Source organism: Haliotis rufescens, unplaced genomic scaffold (genome assembly GCF_023055435.1).
Source record: "Haliotis rufescens isolate VD_foot unplaced genomic scaffold, xgHalRufe1.0.p SCAF_7, whole genome shotgun sequence".
NCBI classification, from domain to species: Eukaryota; Metazoa; Mollusca; class Gastropoda; order Lepetellida; family Haliotidae; genus Haliotis; species Haliotis rufescens.
In genome coordinates, this window is record NW_025964361.1 from 15,883,447 (window position 1) to 15,907,757 (window position 24,311).

Genomic DNA, 24,311 nt, shown 5'->3' on the forward strand with positions numbered 1-24,311 from the left:
TACTACATAATGAAAATTGTTAATGGTATACCATACATTTTCTCAGAACTTTTCAGCCACTCCTAGTGTATTGACATCTTAAGGGCATGTAAAGTCAACAAAGCAACTTTGCAGATATTAATACTTTGGGGCATACTTAATCACAAATACTTGTCCAAAATTAAATAAAAAAACGGAAATAGCGTAAAACAGATGATTAAATATGACAGGCGAAATAGTCCTCCAAATATAAACTTCTGACACTGAGGGGATTCCTCTTACTGGGGTTAAGATGGGTTCCCAGTGTTAGATGTGCAACACTATTTCAATGACCATGAAGATCGGGTTGATGCCGAGGACGTTTTAATTCATTATGTCTTTTTTTTTTTTGCTCATCCATTGATTACTGTATCCACAAATTGTCACCTTAATAACAAAATGGCTTCCGTTGTTCACTCTGGGGATTAATCCCTGACAGCCAAGGGCAGCAGGATATCAGTAACAAAATGCTACTTACCGACTGTCACTTGTTATTTTAATTATTATTCACAACGTCACACGCAAAGGTTGTTTCACACATTCAAGAATGTATGCAATGCTGGTGTTTATAAATCTAGGAAAAATGATATTCGCATCGAATCACAATAATTTTTTTCACTTTACTTGGCCCTAACACACATCCAAGTCAGATATGAAACACTGGTATCTGGAAAAGTAAACTGTCAGTTTATCAACATTGTGTCATATGTTTGTCAATATTGTTTGAATAACATAACTGTCCTTTTTAGACCAAATCAGCTTGGGCCAATTAGAAATCAGGACTGGTGAGGATTTGTTACTACCATGTTCAGGTTAGCCTGAACCTTGAGCTGCAAGTCAACTAATGGTTGATCATGTCATAAATAAACAGGAAGCAAACAAAGCAAGACATTTTCTCCCAAGAGATACAGATGCTTATAAGTTTGATTTTAGTTTCTAGTGAATATTTTCACTTCTGAAATTGGATAAGATTGGAAGAGACTGTAAAAGTGAGTGAGTATGACTGCTTTTAGCAATATTCCAGCAATGTCACAGCAGGGAACAACAAAAATAGGGTTCACACATTGTACCCATGTCGGGAATCAAACCTAGGTCTTCGGCGGACGAGCGAATGCTTTAACCACTAGGCTACCCGACCGCCCCTTGAGAATCAGTGAGTTGTACTGCTTAGAAAAGTATTTCAGTTATTTGATGGTGTGTCAGCTTCATGTGGGAGGAAAGCTCGAAGTGATGCAGGTCTTACACGTATACAACTTTGGTGAAACCCATGAACACAGACATAATCAGGCTAAGCGGGGAATCGTGTGTTGTGACATGGTGACATTTTAGCCTGATGCGAAAGATGTTATGTAAATGATTTAGACATCTAACTACAGTCTATGACTGAAAGTATACAGAAAATGACACTCACAATGAAATCATCAAGTAGGATTTGAAACTTATGAAAATGTACATGATCATGAATCAAAAGTTTATAACTCTAAAGTGAGTTCGGCTAACTCATCACACACATGATTTAAAAACAACAGACCATTGCTGGCATTACGCATGTTCGTTCGTGCACCCTACCTCTCCATTCACACTCCGTTAACACTAGGTGGACCACTTCATGATCAATAGTATCTTGGAACATTTCCTGAATCTCTTGGTAGAGCTTGTCTCTTTCCTTTCTTTTAGTTTCACTGAGGTTGTCAGTTCCAGCTTGAGTTGCCATCTTCTGTGGACTTGAACTACGATTCCTGGTGGATCTGGGCATGTTTTGTTTGATATATATTTATATCCAATACCTGAAAGTGTAAGAATATAACTAGTTCTATATCAGTATGTGTTTGCAATCAGTATAGGTGATCTGCAGTGTTTACGTTAATAAACATCGGGGGACAGAGATTGACAGGAATACAACTCATGAATAAAGAAAGGTTGGATGAGATTAGGTTAAACATCATGGATGTGTGTCTTCTGATGTTGGTTGCGAATTATATCACACGATATCTTCTCACGACACCAATATTGTCATCTTGTTCCTGAGTATTTACGTTCGCACATTTGCGCAATACACTTGCGCAGATTTGCCTAAAGATACGATGTTACGCTAAATACGATTGGTCACCATGTCCCCACTGCGCGAAGTATTTCAGGGAGGAATATTTACTGTATCTGTATTAGAAAGACCAGCATGCTACTATCATTTCATCAGATCAAATATTCTGTTTCGAGTTTTGACAAGAATGTAACAAGCGCACTCTGACATTACAGAATCATGAATCGAAATCAATTACATCCAGGAAGTGTTTACCGACAGCTGGCCAATCAAGAACTGCGTTTCTAAAGTCCTTGACATGGGCATACGAAGGAAAGGCTAGCCTTTCGCGCCGTTTCCTGCCGAAGCTGTCGGTTTGGATAAAAATAATACTTTTCACAACATAAGACAACATCATAAAGGTGGTTTGGTTTAACGTTCAAATTTTGTTATCGTTGCTCTCACTGAGTTGGGCATTTGAAGTTCATTTCATCGGATTTTCAGGTAAGTTTGTGCAGAGATGTGTCTCACAGGTTTGCACTGAATCCATCATGGCCGCTTCACCCACAATCTTTGTGTTGAAAAACTCTTCATAAAAACATGCAATCCTAAAGAAATAGTTATTGTTTGAATCCGAAATGTAGTAAATAGAATAAGGAAAGCGTCGTAGAATATTGGTGCATAGGTGTGTACTGCGTATTTAATTTTGATGTACCCAAATACGAACATTTTCCATGCACACTATGACGTGAATTTCTTTTGAGATCAAAATTACATTTTGAGTGTGAACAAACAGACAACATTTATCATAACAGGATTAAGAATCCCATGTTAGATTATCACCATCTGTATGTTCAGAGAGACTTAAATGTTGCCTAGATGTGTAGTGTTACCAGTTTATTACTCTCAAGGATTCGTGCTCAGAAGAGCACTTCATGATTTTTTTTTCAAATAAGACATCTTGTGCACTTATGAGACAAAATAATATTTATAACATCTTTTAAAGCATTCATATAGTGCACGAAGTATGTTAGTGTGGCGATATAACGATTAATTTTGTGAAAGACGCCCGTAGCAGGCTGGAACAAGCTGAATTTATGTCTCTCTCTCATTGGTTGGTCAATAAGGCTGCAAGAGTAGTATCCCTTCAATTGAGCTGTGAATTTCCTTGTCGACAGTCATTTGTGTCAATGATTTTCTCGATTTGATCCTTAAAGGACATGAAAGAAATTTAAATCTATTTAAATCTATTTAAATCTATTGCACAACTTGTATTCTCCATGACAGTAATTACCTGACACAAGTAAAGGTGAAAATGTTTTAAGTTTTTACTGAAATCACGGACTTTATATAGGTCCGTGCTGAAATCAACTTAAAGATTATTGTTTATAGATGGCCTGAAGAGGCTTGTTGGATCTGAAAACGCTCACCAATAAGGATTAATTTACTCCCAAGTTCATGATCAGGAAATATTCTTCACTATGAACATGATTAACCCATGTTGCCAATAAAGCTTTCATATGTTACAAATATATTGTGTGTATATACATTTGCTGTAAATCATGAAATTAATGCCAAAACATAGTGCCTTGCTCCCATTAATTATGTGAAACTTTATTATGTGGACATATTGGAGTTTGTTATCACGTTGGGGTCACTGCACATGCCGACAACAAGGCCCGAATAAACAATGTAATGGAGCATGTCTCCACAAGTATTGTTTCAAGTGTGATCATTGGTTTATGTAAGTTGGTCAAGCAGTTATGAATGTCATCACCCACTTCTAACCCATGTGTTAAAATGTCCAGTATAGTAACAGCATTTGTGGTGTATGCATTCATAGGATTGCACAAATACATGTAAACACATGGAAACTTTTAGTTTTGCAGTCTTTGTCGGATGACCTCACCTATCTCAAGTGACAATACTTTTTTTAGAATGTCGTGCTCTTGATTTTCTGAAGTTGGATTACATGTCAAATGCAGAAGTTAATGACTAAGTCTTTGAAAAAGGCATATGGTATTTTTCAGTTGAAGTGCTCTCATCCTATGCCATATCATGGAATTCTCCAGTCTTTATGTCTCTTACTTCCAAATGGATATTTAAACACGCACTAATAAGGGATGATGCCACCAGATAGGCGCTGGCCACTAGTCTGATACTGGTGATAATCTAGAAGGACTAGTTGATTTCTTCCAAAATCTAGCTATGTTACATAAACCACTAGTCTGAAATGAGCCTCGGGCTGGTTGGATTTGACCAAGTGTAATCAACCCAAGGAATATGTACCTTGAATGTGAAACGGGACTTAATAATGGCAGATTCAGGTTTAGACATGACCACAGTCACTAGTCCATGAGCATGAAGAGTCCCAAGATTATATAGCAGGACTACTCGTTATCTCCAAAAAAATAGAAAACTTTCATAAACCACTAGGTCTTAATCCTGCTTAGGAATCAAGTCACAATGTCTACCCCTGCAGAAATTGCTGTATAGCTTGTAGTCCTGCAACAAGGAAAGTCCTCCATTCTTATCATCCCTCAGGTGATACTTCATGCACCGTGTCCCTGTGGCAGTCTGTTCTTCATCCATTAGTCCAAAGCCCCTCTCTAATAAAATTCTTCCGCCAGGTTATGAGCAGATGATACTAGTCCATATACAAGGACTAATATCTACTGAAAATACTGACTCAATGTTTTAGCACAGACTGCCTCTGTAGTAGTGCCAAAGCTGTGTAGAACACTACTCGGTGAAAGCAGCAGGCACACAGTATGGGTGTCATTGATTGGAAATATGATATCGATGTATACTCAGAATTATCACAATGTATCGATTATTAATACGGTGAATTATTCTGTATTTGTATAGATAGAGATTACCGCTATATAGACCTGCAATTTAATTTAAAATGTGGGACAGGCTGATCCCCAAAATGTTCAGAATTGAATTGTCTGCCTTCCAATGGTCAATCTTAACCATGGTATTCTTAAAAAATGTATCCATATTTTCTTGTGTATAATGTTCACTTGAGTATGATGCACGCACCCATTTCTAGAGTAGCTGGTGTAGCGGTGAGTTGGTGTGGTGTGCTCTGACCACCAGTTCCTGCATGATTTCACTGAAAGTCATTTAAATAATATTGAATGAGATTTTGTATATATTGAACACTGTTTGTGACCTAATAGTGTGTGACGGGATTAACTTGTGTACTCTCAGCATGTCTCGTGCTCATCCCCCATCTCTACAACTGTCGGTGGAAAGGTGTGCACTAACGTATGTTTCTGTGATTTATTTATTTACTGTAGATATTCATAAACTTGTATTGATACAGTATCGTCATTGGAAAGTAAAAGTACATCCATATTGTGATGTCTGACATGCCTGCTACACACTGACTAGTTCTGGAAGCCTGTAAGGACCATGTTTCTACAAACAGTTCTAAGCTTAGGCTACTTGGTGCTAGCAGTGGTGTAACAATGATAACAGTAGGGTAGTGATGTTGGCTGCTATAGTCAGTAAATCTAGCTTGCTTTGATACAAACATATTTATTTCCATAAACACATGATAAAGTGGACGATTTGTCAAACAAGCAAACTTTGCTTATCTGAATGCCTCTCCCAAACATAAAAATTACTAAAGTATTGAAAGTGACATGAGAAATAGAATACAATACATAATTGACATTAGAGATAAGTATTGTTCTGTAAGTGTTTAATTACTGGATTATCTTTTGTAACTACAGCTACGTTATTATTTACATCCAGCACAACAACGTCGCAGTATCATATAGCAAAGCCAACATCTCAGACAAAATATCTAAATTGGCAAGAAGATAGAATAAAAATACACTGATTTAAAAATTTCAAGATTTGCTTGATTTTGAACACTGTATCGATTAGAAACAATTGCATGATAGAATTTAAGGCTTTCGAAAAGTCGCACTGAACTTTGAATGGTTAATTATTATCATGTCTTTCAAATTTGCTTTTTTTTTATCAGAATCAAGTGAAAATTCATCATGTGTACCAAATTTGCTTTTTTTTATCAGAATCAAGTGAAAATTGACTCCTGAATCCATAACAAAATGCAGGAAATCATAACAATTACTCGATACATGCATGAGTGTTTCACTGATTACTCATGTTCAAAGGTTCAGTGACATCATCAAGTTCCAAATTGGAAATATTCGACAGGTCTTCAAAGTTTTAAAAGTTTGCCAGGGATTTATTTAGGATTCTCAACTTAGTGCCACTGACCGGCGACCCGTGAAGATTCCGGGGTAGAATAGGTCTTCAGCAACCAATGCTTGCCGTAAAAGGCGACTATGCTTGTCGTAAAAGGCGACTAATGGGATCGGATGGTCAGGATCGCTGACTTGGTTGATGCATGTTATAGATCCCAATTGCGTGGATCGATGCTCATGATATTAATCACTGGATTTTCTGATCCAGACTCGATTATTCACAGACCACCGTCATATAGCTGGATTATTGCTGAGTGCGGTGTAAAACAACCAACCAACCAACCTGACCGGCAAATAGGGAAGAAATTGTTGTTTTGTTCAAACTGACCGGCAAATAGGGAAGAAATTGTTGTTTTGTTCAAACTGACCGGCAAATAGGGCGAGAAATTGTTGTTTTGTTCAATCTTGGGATGTTTTTTTGAAAGATCATATTTTCTAAAATTCAGAGGGGTTTGGGGATTGTTAATGCAACAATAAAAGGAAGCATAAAAACCTTCCTATTTGTTGGTCTGTTTTAAGTGAAATACAGGTTACTTCTACAAAACTATAATAGTTATTTATAAATTGTAACATGAATTTGGAAATTTGTAGTTCCAATTTGGGAATATTTACTGACATTTGCACCAGACTTAGGCCTCTGAGTGGGTCTAGATACATCCCATTTCATATTTATTTTTTAGTGTTTTTTGACACTGAGGTTTCAAAAAAAATAAATCCACTATTGATGACTGTTTTCTTTTAAATTCTGTCATTCAGCATTACCTTTCATGCAGAGGAGGTATATTTTATGTAGCATTTATTGATTTCTCTTAAGCATTCCATTCCATTCAGCAGCATCTTCTATGGAAGCTATTGCACTAACATGGTTTGAGTGCTAAAATTGGTAAAATGTTACAATCCATCTTCAGTAATGTTCATTCAAACAACAGAGTATCTGGTACATTTGATAGCTTGGTGTGAGGCAAGGGTGTATGGTTAGTCCCTTTCTGTTTCAATAAATGAATTGGTTACTGAAATGAAACAAAATTGTCGTTTTGGTGTTCAGTACCTTTCCACAGTTAGTAATTTTTTTCTACTTCTATTTGCTGATGACTTTATTGTGTTAGGCAATACTGTTAACATCTTACAAATGAAATTAAATATCTTGCATGATTACTGTTTCAAATGGGAACTGTCGGTGTATCTATCGAAAACAAAAAAGAGTTGTTTTTAAGAATGGGGAGGTTTATCATGTTGTGAAAAATGGTATTATGATAGAAATGCGGTTGAAGTAGTTACTGGATAAAGTTGCCTTGGTTTGTATTTTAGCAGTAGATTACTGTGTCCAAAATATTGAAATAATTTTGCAATTCAGGCAAGAAAGGTGTTCTTGGTCCTGTTAGGTAGTATACATTCCTTGAAATCATACTCGCCTCACTGTTACTTCAAATTATTTGGTGCAAAGGTCACATCAATACTTTTATACGGGGCAGAAAGTTTGGATTTCAGTGACATAGAACCATTAGAAAAAGTTAAATTATGTGCCTGTGTCGTCTTTGAAATGTAACGTTATCAACTTCAAATAATTTGGTGTTCGGCGAGTGAAGTAGATATTATATTCAGTCGCTTGCTGTTTTGAAATGTCTCAAAATGTCTCTTTTCAATATGCTGGAATCTCAATTTTCAAAAAATGTTTTATGTTGTAGTTGTACCATGAACGAGGCCACAAAAATTGTGTAACGAAACTGAAAACTTATTTTTTTTATTAGGATTTGGTGATGTTTGGCACTTTCAAACATGTGGAATAAATCCGAAAGCCCCCAAATGGCTTATTATGTGCAGTTTAAAACATCCATTTCATGTGAGAACTATTTGAGTAGTATTACTGTAAATAAATTCAGGACCACATTGACTCATTTTCTGCTTAGTTCTCAAAATTTAGAAACTGAACATTGGCGAAATTTTAATATTCCTTGTGAATTAAGAAAATGTAAAGTTTGTAACTTAAAACATATTGAAAATAAATATCACTTTTTGTTAATATTTCCAGCTTATAGCCATCTTGGGCAAAGTGACGTAAAACCTAAATTTTACTTCTTTCCAAAAAATATTCTGAAGTTTAATACACTTCTGTCATCGCAAGACACTATTATCAATTTGAATACAACAAAGTACTTGTTTTATGTCAATTCTGTAAGAACACAAATACTTCAATTTTGATAATATGCAATTATGTTAAAACTGCTTTTGTTAAAAAAATGCAAAGAAATGTCGTGTGTTTTTATACTGTTTGATCTAAATTGTATTTCATTTGTAGAAGAAAGCCCATGGCCTACAAGTACGGAATAAAGTGTAGATACTGAGGCATTTTAGTTATCACAACTTGGTTGTACTCCGAAATTTGAAATGTGTAGCAGGGCACGATTTAGCTATATAAAACATGCACAAGTGCAACCTGTAATTGAAAAATGCAACTAAATATTTATGTCTACATGCTGCAAGTGCATGTGAAAAAAATGCAAGCATGTCTCTGACTAACCCTTACTTGTCCACGCAAATGTTATCTTTGGACACACTTCATACTTCTAAAGTTTACTTACATTACTACATAACTAGTCCCTGTGGTACGTGTATTTGTCATGCTTTCTTAGACTTGACGTCCTATAACTGGGGGTATTTCAAGTCATGTGCAAATGTTCCTATTACGTTTTACAGCAATTAATATTCAGTAAGTGACACTGGCAGCAGACCAGTCTGTTTCAACTGTGATAATTTTATGGTGCAACCTTGTTTTGTCTGATACAGCCAAGGTTTTCATATCAACATGCACCTGATGCAAGTTAAATCATGTTTCTTAAATTGTGCCCTGTTTATATAGCTCTGTTTTTCCCTTTATTTATAATTTTGACCTTTATTTGACTTTCATAGTCAAATTCAGTTTGAGGCTTCAGTATTTTTGTGGAGATTGTTTTAATGTCAATGCAGATAGCAACCATTTTCAAGTATCTTGTCCTTGTTGACCATTTATACTACATATAATTGACTAACATAGTGTACATGTGTACTGGGTCATTAACCCTGATTGTCATTCAAAATGTCTTAAGACAAAGTGGAGCGGGGCATATAGGAACAGAGTTCGCCAGTCCATCCGTCTTTCTGTTTGTCCGCTTCTCAAAGGGGACAAATTTTCTCCAAAACATCATCATGTAGCTGGTGATTTTTTGGCATTGATACGGCCACGGCTACTTGGCTCATACATCAAAATATCTGTCCGGCAGTGTCCGCTGTCTGCCCGGTTTGTCCAGTCCGGCTAAAACTGGTTATGCCGTTTTCTCCTTAATCGTTTCATGTAAAATGCTGAAACTGCACTTGTATCATCCAACCAATCATGCCAATAGTGTCTACTGCTGGTGTTTTAAGCAATTCCTTCAAGGTTAAGTGTAATTTCCATGACAACTGAACGAAAGAAGTCATAGTGAGATGTGAGATGTGAGATGAGAAGTCAAATATATTTGCCTCAAAGAGCATTTTCAAACATAATAAACGATAGTTTTCATGTACAGACATCATTTGTAGAAAGTGTGAAAGGATTTGGACTTGGAGATTCCAGTTGTCAATCACCAAATAATGATATGACATCAATTTGACGGGGTTTTATGGCGTAGTTACCTGGTATTAATGGTTTATATAAAGTACTTTCTTACTACCGTAGAGAGTTCAGTTATTTAAAGGTACACATTTGATGTCAGCTAAATATTGTCTGCAATAGTTACAAAATGTCTGGCTGTCAAGAAGTATTTTCTTGACCTCAATTGACTGTCCCCACTAACTAATTATCAGTAATGCAATATTTGAAATTAACCACTAGTTTAAACACTTATAAACTGCACTTAACCAAAGTGTTAACAAATAACAAAATAACATGTTATGAAAGTCAAATATGTGACAACAGCCTGAAGATGTATAAAAGTTGAAAAATCTTGGACATAAGTGGCGACTTGCTGACTGGGTTGATGCATGTCATTGAATCCCAATTGTGTAGATTGATGCTCATGATTTCAATCACTGGATTGTCATGTCCAGACTTGATAATTTACAGACCGCTGTCATATAGCTGGAATATTGCTGAGTGCGGCATTAAACAATAAACAGACATTAGATATTTGTATAAGAAGATTTGTCACATGATAGATTTAATGCAAAAAGTTTTCATTACGATGGCATTTAATACTTGTGTTTATTTGTTTCAGATGCCCAATCAAGATGGCTAAAGCGCTGAACAAAACTGTGAAGGTGTGTTACCCACCTGGCTGCAAGGAAGTCAGTGAGGAAATACCCAAGGATGAACTTATCAGAAGACTCAAGGTACTGCACCAGTACAATGTAATATTGTGTGACACATGTGATATAGTTGTACATGTTTTTGCTGGGTTGTTGCTGTTTTATTTATTTTGGAAAGTTGTGAGTGATCAAGCAAGAGATGCCATTGTTTCTTCATGAATACTGCCTTTGTAGCCTCTTACGACAATGCATAGTCCAATGTTTTTGTCCAATGCATGAACATGGGGACGCCAGACTGGAAACACATGTCATGTTTCACTTGATTTCCACTACTGTTGCATTAATTCTTGTCGTATGCGGTAACAGAACGCATGTCTGCTCTGTCTTTCACACAGTAGGGCTTTACTTTTTGTTTAAATTCCAGTTTTGTGTACATACAATTCAGATCACTCCAATAACACTAGACCTGACCGACAAACTAAACACATCAATAGAAATTGGCACTTGTCCTACATATCCTATAGCCCTGCTGAATAGTTGTCATAAGGACTAGTAGAATGTTGCCATTTTTAAGGGTTTTGCTATATGTTATCATTATAAGGACTAGTGGACTAAAAATGCTTGTTTCTATCGCTGTAAACAGTGTCATGATTGGGTGGTGCCTGCCCAATTAGCCGCCTATCAAATTGTTCGGTTTAGCAGAAACGCTAGAAGGAGGTAGAGCTAAACCAACTGATTGATAAGATTCGATGTGCAGTCAAGCATGCCAGTGTCAATTATAGCACAGCGGATAAAAATATATAATTCATTTTCAGTTATTATTAGAGTTTGTCCGGTGTAACACTTCAACAGTTATTAAGGCTACCATTAAAAGTCAGAGACGATATGTTTTGCTAAGTGAATAACTTTGATTGATATTTATTGATTTCAAATTAACAATTACCGATCTGAATATAACCAACTAGAGGTGGGCCGATTCACATACAATGCGATTCAATTCGATTATCGATTTTTACGTGTCCGATTGAATTCGATTCGATCGATTCATGATTTGACTACTTCAGTTGGTATCACTTGTTTGATAACAATTTCTTTGAAACATTTGAGTATTTATGAATTTATATTAAAAGAATGGTGCATCTTTTGTCTTACAGAATCATGTTGAATGTAAATAATAAAGAAAACACCCTTTTATCTGTTTTATTTGGTGTTCAGTTTCAGCATAATGCAAGTGAATATTAACGGACAACTAAATGCCTAAAACACTCATTCAAAACTAACAAAATCTTGCGACCAACCAGCAAACTAAAAGTCCTCTTTTACACTCATAACGCTTCAGGTATTGCTACGTGGAACGGCACTCATGCCATGATTTTAGGTACTGCTTAACTCTTTCAACACCATTCAAACCAGAAGCTTTTACTGCTGTGACACCGAGATCCCAGAGACTCTTCTGTGATAGATGAAGCCAACATTTATCAAAGAAAATATCTGCTTGTAAAACATCTTTTACTACTATATGTTTTACACAGTTTGAGAGGTCTGATTCTATTGTTGATAAATATGAGCTATGTTTATCACATTATTTGAATAATGCATTTACAACTTAATTAAGTTGATAAATCAATTAAATAAAAACATGTAAGCTAACACATTCATAACGTTCACATTTAGGGCCAAGGAAGCAAAAATCCACATACCTGTTTCTTATTTATTTTCATTGTTTACGTAATTGGAAAAGCATTTTAAAAAGAATTATAAATAGTATCTGTCATCACCCATTTCCCGATAACAGCGGCTGTCCGCTCAGTAACATGAAGAAATAACCCCGTTTTCGAGGCTTTGTATGAATAACATGTTCATCGAAGACTGGCATATGACACATCACTGGAAAGCTTATTCTTTCATCTACACGCCTGAACATCGCCTGGCGTCTTTTCGTAGTTATAGAAAATGATTTCATTGGATAAAAATTGGTTTCTAATGCCGCTTTCTTGCTGAAATCTGCAACAAGTTCGTGATTGGTCAAATTGGAGCACGTGACCTAAGGCAGCCAATCAAATTACATCTATATAGCAACTTTCAGATTTTGACGAAAGAATTTTGTTAAATCATGCTATTCTGAACGTTTTAAGCAGGAAATCGCGATCTATATTAAAAGTATGGAGCTTTGTGGATGTATCGGGTCAGGTTACAACTGTGACAACGATTTTTTTATGCATATATTGTGGCATTAAACTTCGTGTCCAAGCCAAGAATTTGAGGCGACGAAACCCAAGATGTCATTTGATTAACATTACACACGATCGCACGAAAAGATGGAAATAGTAACTTAGCTGTAAGTTTGACAAGTTTTAGATATATTTTTGTTGATTTGATTTATTACTTTGTATACTATATTTGAAGTTTTGCTTGAAACGTCTTAATTTTGCTCTTTGACATGTTCGATGTGGACCCGTTGTCAAAGTGTTGTGTCCGAGAATTTTATTTTCAATAACATTGCAGGAAATGGTGAATATTTTTTTTAATCTATCAAAAATGATAAATTGAAATTGAACATGTAAACGGTAAAATACTAACATTATTAACATAAGAAATATTTTAAGCAGGTTAAACTTGATAAGCATGCATCATTTTACCGAATCGCTATGTAAGGATTTTGAATTGATTCAAGAATCGGAAATTAAAAAACAATAGGAAAGACAACTCATTTTCATAGTGTGAAACTGTTGTCCCCAGGATTCAGGATGGGATGGAATTTGCCTTGTTTATTGCAGTTACTGGCCCGAGCCTTCCAGGACATGGGTCAGGACGACAATGACCAGTATGCTGGACTTGCCCTCATGCTGGCCACAGATTTCTACCTGGACCACCAGAACAAAGACGTCCGACTTCTGGTGGCATGCTGCATTGCAGACGTCTTCAGAATATTTGCCCCAGAAGCACCATACAAAGATCAAGATCATTTGAAGGTGCGTTGTGGTAGCAGCTGCAGTGTTAAATGTTTCAATTACACCACTGAGTACTATTCTGAGGAGATGCAAAACTTTGATGAGTGTTAATATACACCCACATGAGAGGTTGTCATGCTGGTGTTTGGCGTTGTCTGAGACAGCTAGTAACGTTTCAAGCTGGTGTATGATTGAGACAGGAAGTGACATCATGCTGGCGTTTGTCTGAAACAGGAAGTGACATTGTCATGCTCGTGTTTGGTGTTTGTCTGAGACAGGAAGTGATGTTGACATGCTGGTGTTTGATTGAGACAGGAAGTGATGTTGACATGCTGGTGTTTGTCTGAGACAGGAAGTGATGTTGACATGCTAGTGTTTGTCTGAGACAGGAAGTAATGTTGTCATGCTGGTGTTTGGAAGTGATGTTGTCATGCTGGTGTTTGGTGTTTGTCTGAGACAGGAAGTGATGTTGTCATGCTGGTGTTTGGTGTTTCTCTGAGACTGGAAGTAATGTTGACATGCTGGTGTTTAGTGTTTGTCTGAGACAGGAAGTAATGTTGACATGCTGGTGTTTGTCTGAGACAGGAAGTAATGTTGTCATGCTGGTGTTTGGTGTTTGAGACAGGAAGTGATGTTGACATGCTGGTGTTTGGAAGTAATGTTGTCCTGCTGGTGTTTGGAAGTAATGTTGTCATGCTGGTGTTTGATGTTTGTCTGAGACAGGAAGTGATGTTGACATGCTGGTGTTTGGAAGTAATGTTGACATGCTAGTGTTTGTCTGAGACAGGAAGTAATGTTGACGTGCTGGTGTTTGGTGTTTGTCTGAGACAGGAAGTGATGTTGTCATGCTGGTGTTTCAGGAGATCTTCCTGTTCCTGATCAAGCAGCTGCGAGGGTTGGAGGATCCTGAGGCTCCTTCTTTCAAGAGATATTTCTATTTATTGGAAGTAAGTTGATACATTACCAGTTCTTTTTATTAGAGGCAGATAGTGTGATACCTTGTGTCAAACAACGTGTGGTACTAGGTGGCAAATGATGTGATACCTCGTGGCAAACAACGCCTGATACCTAACTGCATTAATATGTGATACTTGGCGGCAAATAACGTGATACCTGGCGGCAAATAACATGTGATACCTGGTGGCAAATAAAATGTGATACCTGGCGGCAAATAACATGTGATACCAAGTGGCAAATAAAATGTGATACCTGGCGGCAAATAACATGTGATACCTGGTGGCAAATAAAATGTGATGCCTGGCGGCAAATAACATGTGATGCCTGGCGGCAAATAAAATGTGATACCAAGTGGCAAATAAGATTTGTAACATGGCAGCAAATAACATGTAATACCTAGCGACAAATAACATCATACCTAGCTGCAAATAACGTCATACCTTGCGGGAAATAACATGTGATACCTGGTGGCAAAGTTTGTTTGATGAAATGTCATAAACTTTACAGCATTTATTTCCTGAAATTTTCTTGGCATGTTTTGATTTTGCCACTGAAATGAAAATATTACCTGAAATAATATTGGTAGCGGTGTAATTAATTTTTGGCTTTGTATTGTCCCAAATGAAAAAACCCACTTAATTTGTGTGATATAGCATGACATAGTGATTCTTTCATATGATTGACTCATGCCCTGGACTGGCCCACACCTTCATTAGTTCCCATAACTCCCGTGCAGCATGCCATGTCCAGCCCTTGTTACATGTTTGTACTGCTCCCACTACAGTGATGTGTGATGTTTACAGAACCTGGCCTGGGTGAAGTCCTTCAACATATGCATTGAGCTAGACGACAACCAGGAGATATTCTGCTCCCTCTTCAAACTCATGTTCTCCACAGTCAGGTACAGTGAATGTTGTCACTCCATTTACCATTCAATGTGCCCTGCATTATACAGTGTAGGCTCAGCTAGAACAGAAGCCTAGTTACATACTCGGAGCTAGGATGCCACAATCATATTTGAGTAGATCATTTTCTTTGTAGCATATATGTTCCATTGATAATTGTGAAGATATGGAAGAATGTTGTTTTTGTGGTAGTTTTGAGTTGTTTCCCAGAGAGATGAAAGCCGAAGGGGTTCGGTGTGCTTGTATTGAGGTCCAAGAGGACCAGTGTTTTGTCTGCGATGCAGTATACCACTACCCTTCTCCCCTCACAGTGACAAGCATTCCAGCAAGGTGAAGAACTTTATGTTGGACATGATGACACCCCTAATAGCTGAGGCTGACACAGTGTCACAAGAACTGTTGGATGTTGTACTAATCAACATAGTAGAGCCGCAGAAGGTAGGTCTACACAGTAGAACCAGAGGGTGGGAGGTCCTTGTCCACACAGTAGAGCCAGAGGGTTGGAGGTCCTTGTCCACACAGTAGAACCTGAGGGTGGGAGGTCCTTGTCCACACAGTAGAACCAGAGGGTGGGAGGTCCTTGTCCACACAGTAGAACCTGAGGGTGGGAGGTCCTTGTCCACACAGTAGAACCTGAGGGTTGGAGGTCCTTGTCCACACAGTTGAACCTGAGGGTGGGAGGTCCTTGTCTACACAGTAGAACCTGAGGGTGGGAGGTCCTTGTCCACACAGTAGAACCTGAGGGTGGGAGGTCCTTGTCCACACAGTAGAACCTGAGGGTTGGAGGTCCTTGTCCACACAGTAGAACCTGAGGGTGGGAGGTCCTTGTCCACACAGTAGAACCTGAGGGTGGGAGGTCCTTGTCCACACAGTAGAACCAGAGGGTGGGAGGTCCTTGTCTACACAGTAGAGCCAGAGGGTGGGAGGTCCTTGTCCACACAGTAGAACCTGAGGGTGGGAGGTCCTTGTCCACACAGTAGAACCTGAGGGTTGGAGGTCCTTGTCCACACAGTAGAACCTGAGGGTGGGAGGTCCTTGTCTACACAGTAGAACCTGAGGGTTGGAGGTCCTTGTCCACACAGTAGAACCTGAGGGTGGGAGGTCCTTGTCCACACAGTAGAACCTGAGGGTTGGAGGTCCTTGTCCACACAGTAGAACCTGAGGGTGGGAGGTCCTTGTCCACACAGTAGAACCTGAGGGTGGGAGGTCCTTGTCCACACAGTAGAACCTGAGGGTGGGAGGTCCTTGTCCACACAGTAGAACCTGAGGGTGGGAGGTCCTTGTCTACACAGTAGAACCTGAGGGTGAGAGGTCCTTGTCCACACAGTAGAACCTGAGGGTTGGAGGTCCTTGTCCACACAGTAGAACCTGAGGGTGGGAGGTCCTTGTCCACACAGTAGAACCTGAGGGTTGGAGGTCCTTGTCCACACAGTTGAACCTGAGGGTGGGAGGTCCTTGTCTACACAGTTGTACCTGAGGGTGGGAGGTCCTTGTCTACACAGTAGAACCTGAGGGTGGGAGGTCCTTGTCCACACAGTTGAACCTGAGGGTGGGAGGTCCTTGTCTACACAGTAGAACCTGAGGGTGGGAGGTCCTTGTCCACACAGTAGAACCTGAGGGTGGGAGGTCCTTGTCCACACAGTAGAACCTGAGGGTTGAAGGTCCTTGTCCACACAGTAGAACCTGAGGGTGGGAGGTCCTTGTCCACACAGTAGAACCCGAGGGTTGGAGGTCCTTGTCCACACAGTTAGAACCTGAGGGTTGGAGGTCCTTGTCCACACAGTAGAACCTGAGGGTGGGAGGTCCTTGTCCACTCAGTAGAACCAGAGGGTTGGAGGTCCTTGTCCACACAGTAGAACCTGAGGGTGGGAGGTCCTTGTCCACACAGTAGAACCAGAGGGTTGGAGGTCCTTGTCCACACAGTAGAACCTGAGGGTTGGAGGTCCTTGTCCACACAGTAGAACCTGAGGGTGGGAGGTCCTTGTCCACACAGTAGAACCTGAGGGTGGGAGGTCCTTGTCTACACAGTTGAACCTAAGGGTGGGAGGTCCTTGTCCACACAGCAGAACCTGAGGGTGGGAGGTCCTTGTCCACACAGTAGAACCTGAGGGTGGGAGGTCCTTGTCCACACAGTAGAACCTGAGGGTGGGAGGTCCTTGTCTACACAGTAGAGCCAGAGGGTTGGAGGTCCTTGTCCACACAGTAGAACCTGAGGGTGGGAGGTCCTTGTCCACACAGTAGAACCTGAGGGTGGGAGGTCCTTGTCCACACAGTAGAACCTGAGGGTGGGAGGTCCTTGTCCACACAGTAGAACCTGAGGGTGGGAGGTCCTTGTCTACACAGTTGAACCTGAGGGTGGGAGGTCCTTGTCCACACAGTAGAACCTGAGGGTGGGAGGTCCTTGTCCACACAGTAGAACCTGAGGGTGGGAGGTCCTTGTCCACACAGTAGAACCTGAGGGTGGGAGGTCCTTGTCCACACAGTAGAACCTGAGGGTGGGAGGTCCTTGTCTACACAGTTGAACCTGAGGGTGGGAGGTCCTTGTCCACACAGTAGAACCTTAGGGTGGGAGGTCCTTGTCCACACAGTAGAACCTGAGGGTGGGAGGTCCTTGTCCACACAGTAGAACCTGAGGGTGGGAGGTCCTTGTCCACACAGTAGAACCTGAGGGTGGGAGGTCCTTGTCCACACAGTAGAACCTGAGGGTGGGAGGTCCTTGTCCACACAGTAGAACCTGAGGGTGGGAGGTCCTTGTCCACACAGTAGAACCTGAGGGTGGGAGGTCCTTGTCTACACAGTTAGAACCAGAGGGTGGGAGGTCCTTGTCCACACAGTAGAACCTGAGGGTGGGAGGTCCTTGTCTACACAGTTGAACCTGAGGGTGGGAGGTCCTTGTCCACACAGTAGAACCTGAGGGTGGGAGGTCCTTGTCTACACAGTTGAACCTGAGGGTGGGAGGTCCTTGTCCACACAGTAGAACCTGAGGGTGGGAGGTCCTTGTCCACACAGTAGAACCTGAGGGTGGGAGGTTCTTGTCTACACAGAAGAGCCAGAGGGTTGGAGGTCCTTGTCTACACAGTTGAACCTGAGGGTGGGAGGTCCTTGTCCACAAAGTAGAACCTGAGGGTGGGAGGTCCTTGTCTACACAGTTGAACCTGAGGGTGGGAGGTCCTTGTCTACACAGTAGAACCTGAGGGTTTGATGTTTGCAGCAAAGTAGGTAAAAAAGCAGCCTTCTCTTTCAGTACTAGAACCCTTGTGTTTCAGTCGCAGAACAAACATGCCTATGCCTTGGCGAAGGACCTGTTGAGGAGAACCAGCAACGCCATTGAACCATACATTCAGGCAGTAAGTCACTTCAGCACAGATCTGCTACTTCTGTTCATGACATAATGGGATTTACACATCAATATTTAGTAGCTACTCAGTGCTTCAGTTTGCCTGTAGGCAGTTAAAGACCACGAACATTGTTTACAGCATAGGAAAGTTGAACGTGTCTTCCATCATGTGTCCACACTGATAGGAGAATGTATATTTCAGTTTTTCAACAACACACTGATGCTGGGGAAGACCTCGGAGAGTGAGGTGTCAGACCACCTGTATGATCTCATCTATGAGTTAAATCAGGTGTCTCCCAACGTACTCCTGGCTGTCCTCCCACAGCTGGAGTTTAAACTCAAGGTAAGCCCTGACCTTCCGCCCACACCTCGTGTTTTAAACTCATGGTATCCCCATCTACATCTTTCTTTGGCTATGAATCAGGTAGCTTCATGAAATGAAGGGGCGAACGGGTAGCCTAGTGGTTAAAGCATTCGCTCGTCACGTCGAAGACCCAGGTTCGATTCCCGACATGGGTACAATGTGTGAAGCCCATTTCTGGTGTCCCGCGCCGTGATATTGATGGAATATTGCTAAAAGCGGCGTAAAACCATATTCACTCACTCACTCATGAAATGAAATAAAGTGAATCACCGTGTTTGTTGTTAAACATGAAGACTAGCCACGACTTGCGACTGACTAGCTCCTGCTGTTTGTTGTTGTTAAACATGAAGACTAGACACGACTTGCAACTGACTAGCTCCTGCTGTTAGTTGTTGTTAAACATGAAGACTAGACACGACTTGCGACTGACTAGCTCCTGCTGTTTGTTGTTGTTAAACATGAAGACTCGACACGACTTGCGACTAACTAGCTCCAGCTGTTTGTTGTTGTAAAACATGAAGACTAGACACGACTTGCGACTGACTAGCTCCTGCTGTTTGTTGTTGTAAAACATGAAGACTAGACACGACTTGCGACTAACTAGCTCCTGCTGTCTGTTGTTGTTAAACATGAAGACTAGACACGACTTGCGACTGACTAGCTCCGGCTGTTTGTTGTTGTTAAACATGAAGACTAGACACGACTTGCGACTAACTAGCCCCTGCTGTTTGTTGTTGTTAAACATGAAGACTAGCCACGACTTGCGACTGACTAGCTCCTGCTGTTTGTTGTTGTTAATCATGAAGACAAGACACGACTTGCAACTGACTAGCTCCTGCTGTTTGTTGTTGTTAAACATGAAGACTAGACACGACTTGCAACTGACTAGCTCCTGCTGTTTGTTGTTGTTAAACATGAAGACTAGACACGACTTGCAACTGACTAGCTCCTGCTGTCTGTTGTTGTTAAACATGAAGACTAGACACGACTTGCGACTAACTAGCTCCTGCTGTTTGTTCTTGTAAAACATGAAGACTAGCCACGACTTGCAACTGACTAGCTCCAGCTGTTTGTTGTTGTTAAACATGAAGACTAGCCACGACTTGTGACTGACTAGCTCCTGCTGTTTGTTGTTGTTAAACATGAAGACTCGACACGACTTGCGACTAACTAGCTCCTGCTGTCTGTTGTTGTTAAACATGAAGACTAGACACGACTTGCGACTGACTAGCTCCTGCTGTTTGTTGTTGTTAAACATGAAGACTAGACACGACTTGCGACTAACTAGCTCCTGCTGTCTGTTGTTTTTAAACATGAAGACTAGACACGACTTGCGACTGACTAGCTCCAGCTGTTTGTTGTTGTTAAACATGAAGACTAGACACGACTTGCAACTAACTAGCTCCTGCTGTTTGTTCTTGTAAAACATGAAGACTAGCCACGACTTGCAACTAACTAGCTCCTGCTGTTTGTTGTTGTAAAACATGAAGACTCGACACGACTTGCGACTGACTAGCTCCTGCTGTCTGTTGTTGTTAAACATGAAGACTAGACACGACTTGCGACTGACTAGCTCCTGCTGTTTGTTGTTGTTAAACACGAAGACAAGACACGACTTGCGACTAACTAGCTCCTGCTGTCTGTTGTTTTTAAACATGAAGACTAGCCACGACTTGCGACTGACTTGCTCCTGCTGTTTGTTGTTGTTAAACATGAAGACTAGACACGACTTGCGACTAACTAGCTCCTGCTGTCTGTTGTTGTTAAACATGAAGACTAGACACGACTTGCGACTGACTAGCTCCAGCTGTTTGTTGTTGTTAAACATGAAGACTAGACACGACTTGCGACTGACTAGCTCCAGCTGTTTGTTGTTGTTAAACATGAAGACTAGACACGACTTGCAACTAACTAGCTCCTGCTGTTTGTTCTTGTAAAACATGAAGGCTAGACACGACTTGCGACTGACTAGCTCCTGCTGTTTGTTGTTGTAAAACATGAAGACTAGACACGACTTGCAACTGACTAGCTCCAGCTTTTTGTTGTTGTTAAACATGAAGACTAGCCACGACTTGTGACTGACTAGCTCCTGCTGTTTGTTGTTGTTAAACATGAAGACTCGACACGACTTGCAACTGACTGGCTCCTGCTGTTTGTTGTTGTTAAACATGAAGACTAGCCACGACTTGTGACTGACTAGCTCCTGCTGTTTGTTGTTGTTAAACATGAAGACTCGACACGACTTGCGACTAACTAGCTCCAGCTGTTTGTTGTTGTAAAACATGAAGACTAGACACGACTTGCGACTAACTAGCTCCTGCTGTCTGTTGTTGTTAAACATGAAGACTAGACACGACTTGCGACTGACTAGCTCCTGCTGTTTGTTGTTGTTAAACATGAAGACTAGACACGACTTGCGACTGACTTGCTCCTGCTGTTTGTTGTTGTTAAACATGAAGACTAGACACGACTTGCGACTGACTAGCTCCTGCTGTTTGTTGTTGTTAAACATGAAGACTAGACACGACTTGCGACTAACTAGCTCCTGCTGTTTGTTGTTGTTAAACATGAAGACTAGACACGACTTGCGACTGACTAGCTCCAGCTGTTTGTTGTTGTTAAACATGAAGACTAGACACGACTTGCGACTGACTAGCTCCAGCTGTTTGTTGTTGTTAAACATGAAGACTAGACACGACTTGCGACTGACTAGCTCCTGCTGTTTGTTGTTGTTAAACATGAAGACTAGACACGACTTGCAACTGACTAGCTCCTGCTGTTTGTTGTTGTAAAACATGAAGACTAGCCACGACTTGCGACTAACTAGCTCCTGCTGTTTGTTGTTGTTAATCATGAAGACTAGACACGACTTGCGACTGACTAGCTCCTGCTGTTTGTTGTTGTTAATCATGAAGACTAGACACGACTTGCGACTGACTAGCTCCTGCTGTTTGTTGTTGTTAATCATGAAGACTAGACACGACTTACGACTGACTAGCACCTGCTGTTTGTTGTTGTTAAACATGAAGACTAGACACGACTTGCGACTAACTAGCTCCTGCTGTTTGTTTGCAGAGTAATGAAGAGCATGAGCGAAAACATGTGACAAAATTGCTGGCAAAGATGTTCTCAGAACCTGGATCTGACCTGGCGAATCAGAACAAACCACTGTGGTACTGTTTTCTAGGCAGGTATGTCACACACACGGTCATCACATTCAGACAACATCCAGCACAGACGACTACCATTGTTTGTCACACACGCGGTCATAACATTCAGACAACATCCAGCACAGACGACTACCATTGTTTGTCACACACGTGGTCATAACATTCAGACAACATCCAGCACAGACGACTACCATTGTTTGTCACACACGTGGTCATCACATTCAGACAACATTCAGACGACATCCAGCACAGACGACTACCATTGTTTGTCACACACGCGGTCATAACATTCAGACAACATCCAGCACAGACGACTACCATTGTTTGTCACACACACGGTCATCACATTCAGACGACATCCAGCACAGACGACTACCATTGATTGTCACACATGCGGTCATCACATTCAGACGACATCCAGCACAGCGACTCCCGTTAATTGTCACACACGCGGTCATCACATTCAGACAACATCCAGCACAGACGACTACCATTGTTTGTCACACACGCGGTCATCACATCCAGACAACATCCAGCACAGACTACTACCATTGTTTGTCACACACGTGGTCATCACATTCAGACAACATCCAGACGACGTCCAGCACAGATGACTACCATTGTTTATCACACACGCGGTCATAACATTCAGACAACATCCAGCACAGACGACTACCATTGTTTGTCACACACACGGTCATCACATTCAGACAACATCCAGTACAGACTACTACCATTGTTTTGTCACACACGTGGTCATCACACTCAGACAACATCCAGCACAGACGACTACCATTGTTTGTCACACACGCGGTCATCACATTCAGACGACATCCAGCACAGACGACTACCATTGTTTGTCACACACGCGGTCATCACATTCAGACAACATCCAGTACAGACTACTACCATTGTTTTGTCACACGCGGTCATCACATTCAGACAACATCCAGCACAGACGACTACCATTGTTTGTCACACACGCGGTCATCACATCCAGACAACATCCAGCACAGAGGACTACCATTGATTGTCACACATGCGGTCATCACATCCAGACAACATCCAGCACAGACGACTACCATTGATTGTCACACACGCGGTCATCACATTCAGACAACATCCAGCACAGACGACTACCATTGTTTGTCACACACGCGGTCATCACATTCAGACAACATCCAGTACAGACTACTACCATTGTTTTGTCACACGCGGTCATCACATTCAGACAACATCCAGCACAGACGACTACCATTGTTTGTCACACACGCGGTCATCACATCCAGACAACATCCAGCACAGAGGACTACCATTGATTGTCACACATGCGGTCATCACATCCAGACAACATCCAGCACAGACGACTACCATTGATTGTCACACACGCGGTCATCACATTCAGACAACATCCAGCACAGACGACTACCATTGTTTGTCACACACGTGGTCATAACATTCAGACAACATCCAGCACAGACGACTACCATTGTTTGTCACACACGTGGTCATAACATTCAGACAACATCCAGCACAGACGACTACCATTGTTTGTCACACACGTGGTCATCACATTCAGACAACATTCAGACGACATCCAGCACAGACGACTACCATTGATTGTCACACATGCGGTCATCACATCCAGACAACATCCAGCACAGACGACTACCATTGTTTGTCACACACGCGGTCATAACATTCAGACAACATCCAGCACAGACGACTACCATTGTTTGTCACACACGTGGTCATAACATTCAGACAACATCCAGCACAGACGACTACCATTGTTTGTCACACACGTGGTCATCACATTCAGACAACATTCAGACGACATCCAGCACAGACGACTACCATTGTTTGTCACACACGCGGTCATAACATTCAGACAACATCCAGCACAGACGACTACCATTGTTTGTCACACACACGGTCATCACATTCAGACGACATCCAGCACAGACGACTACCATTGATTGTCACACATGCGGTCATCACATTCAGACGACATCCAGCACAGCGACTCCCGTTAATTGTCACACACGCGGTCATCACATTCAGACAACATCCAGCACAGACGAC

General features: G+C 41.0%; 2 protein-coding genes across 2 annotated transcripts in view; one reads left to right on the plus strand and one right to left on the minus strand.

Moving 5' to 3' along the window:
* The window catches only part of LOC124115018, a 40,868-nt gene extending 38,780 nt beyond the window's left edge, over positions 1–2,088 (minus strand). The window contains exon 1 of the mRNA XM_046475803.2: positions 1,588–2,088. Within this exon, the coding sequence (XP_046331759.2) occupies positions 1,588–1,774 (187 nt within the window). The 5' untranslated portion in view covers positions 1,775–2,088. The remainder of the gene's footprint in view (positions 1–1,587) is intronic.
* A 64-nt stretch (positions 2,089–2,152) lies between these two features.
* Positions 2,153–24,311, plus strand: part of LOC124115019 (sister chromatid cohesion protein PDS5 homolog B-like) — a 64,642-nt gene continuing 42,483 nt past the window's right edge. The window contains exons 1-9 of the mRNA XM_046475805.2: positions 2,153–2,542; positions 10,512–10,626; positions 13,320–13,514; positions 14,354–14,440; positions 15,254–15,351; positions 15,667–15,793; positions 18,622–18,702; positions 18,895–19,035; positions 22,132–22,247. Of these exons, the coding sequence (XP_046331761.1) occupies positions 10,525–10,626; positions 13,320–13,514; positions 14,354–14,440; positions 15,254–15,351; positions 15,667–15,793; positions 18,622–18,702; positions 18,895–19,035; positions 22,132–22,247 (947 nt within the window). The 5' untranslated portion in view covers positions 2,153–2,542; positions 10,512–10,524. The remainder of the gene's footprint in view (positions 2,543–10,511; positions 10,627–13,319; positions 13,515–14,353; positions 14,441–15,253; positions 15,352–15,666; positions 15,794–18,621; positions 18,703–18,894; positions 19,036–22,131; positions 22,248–24,311) is intronic.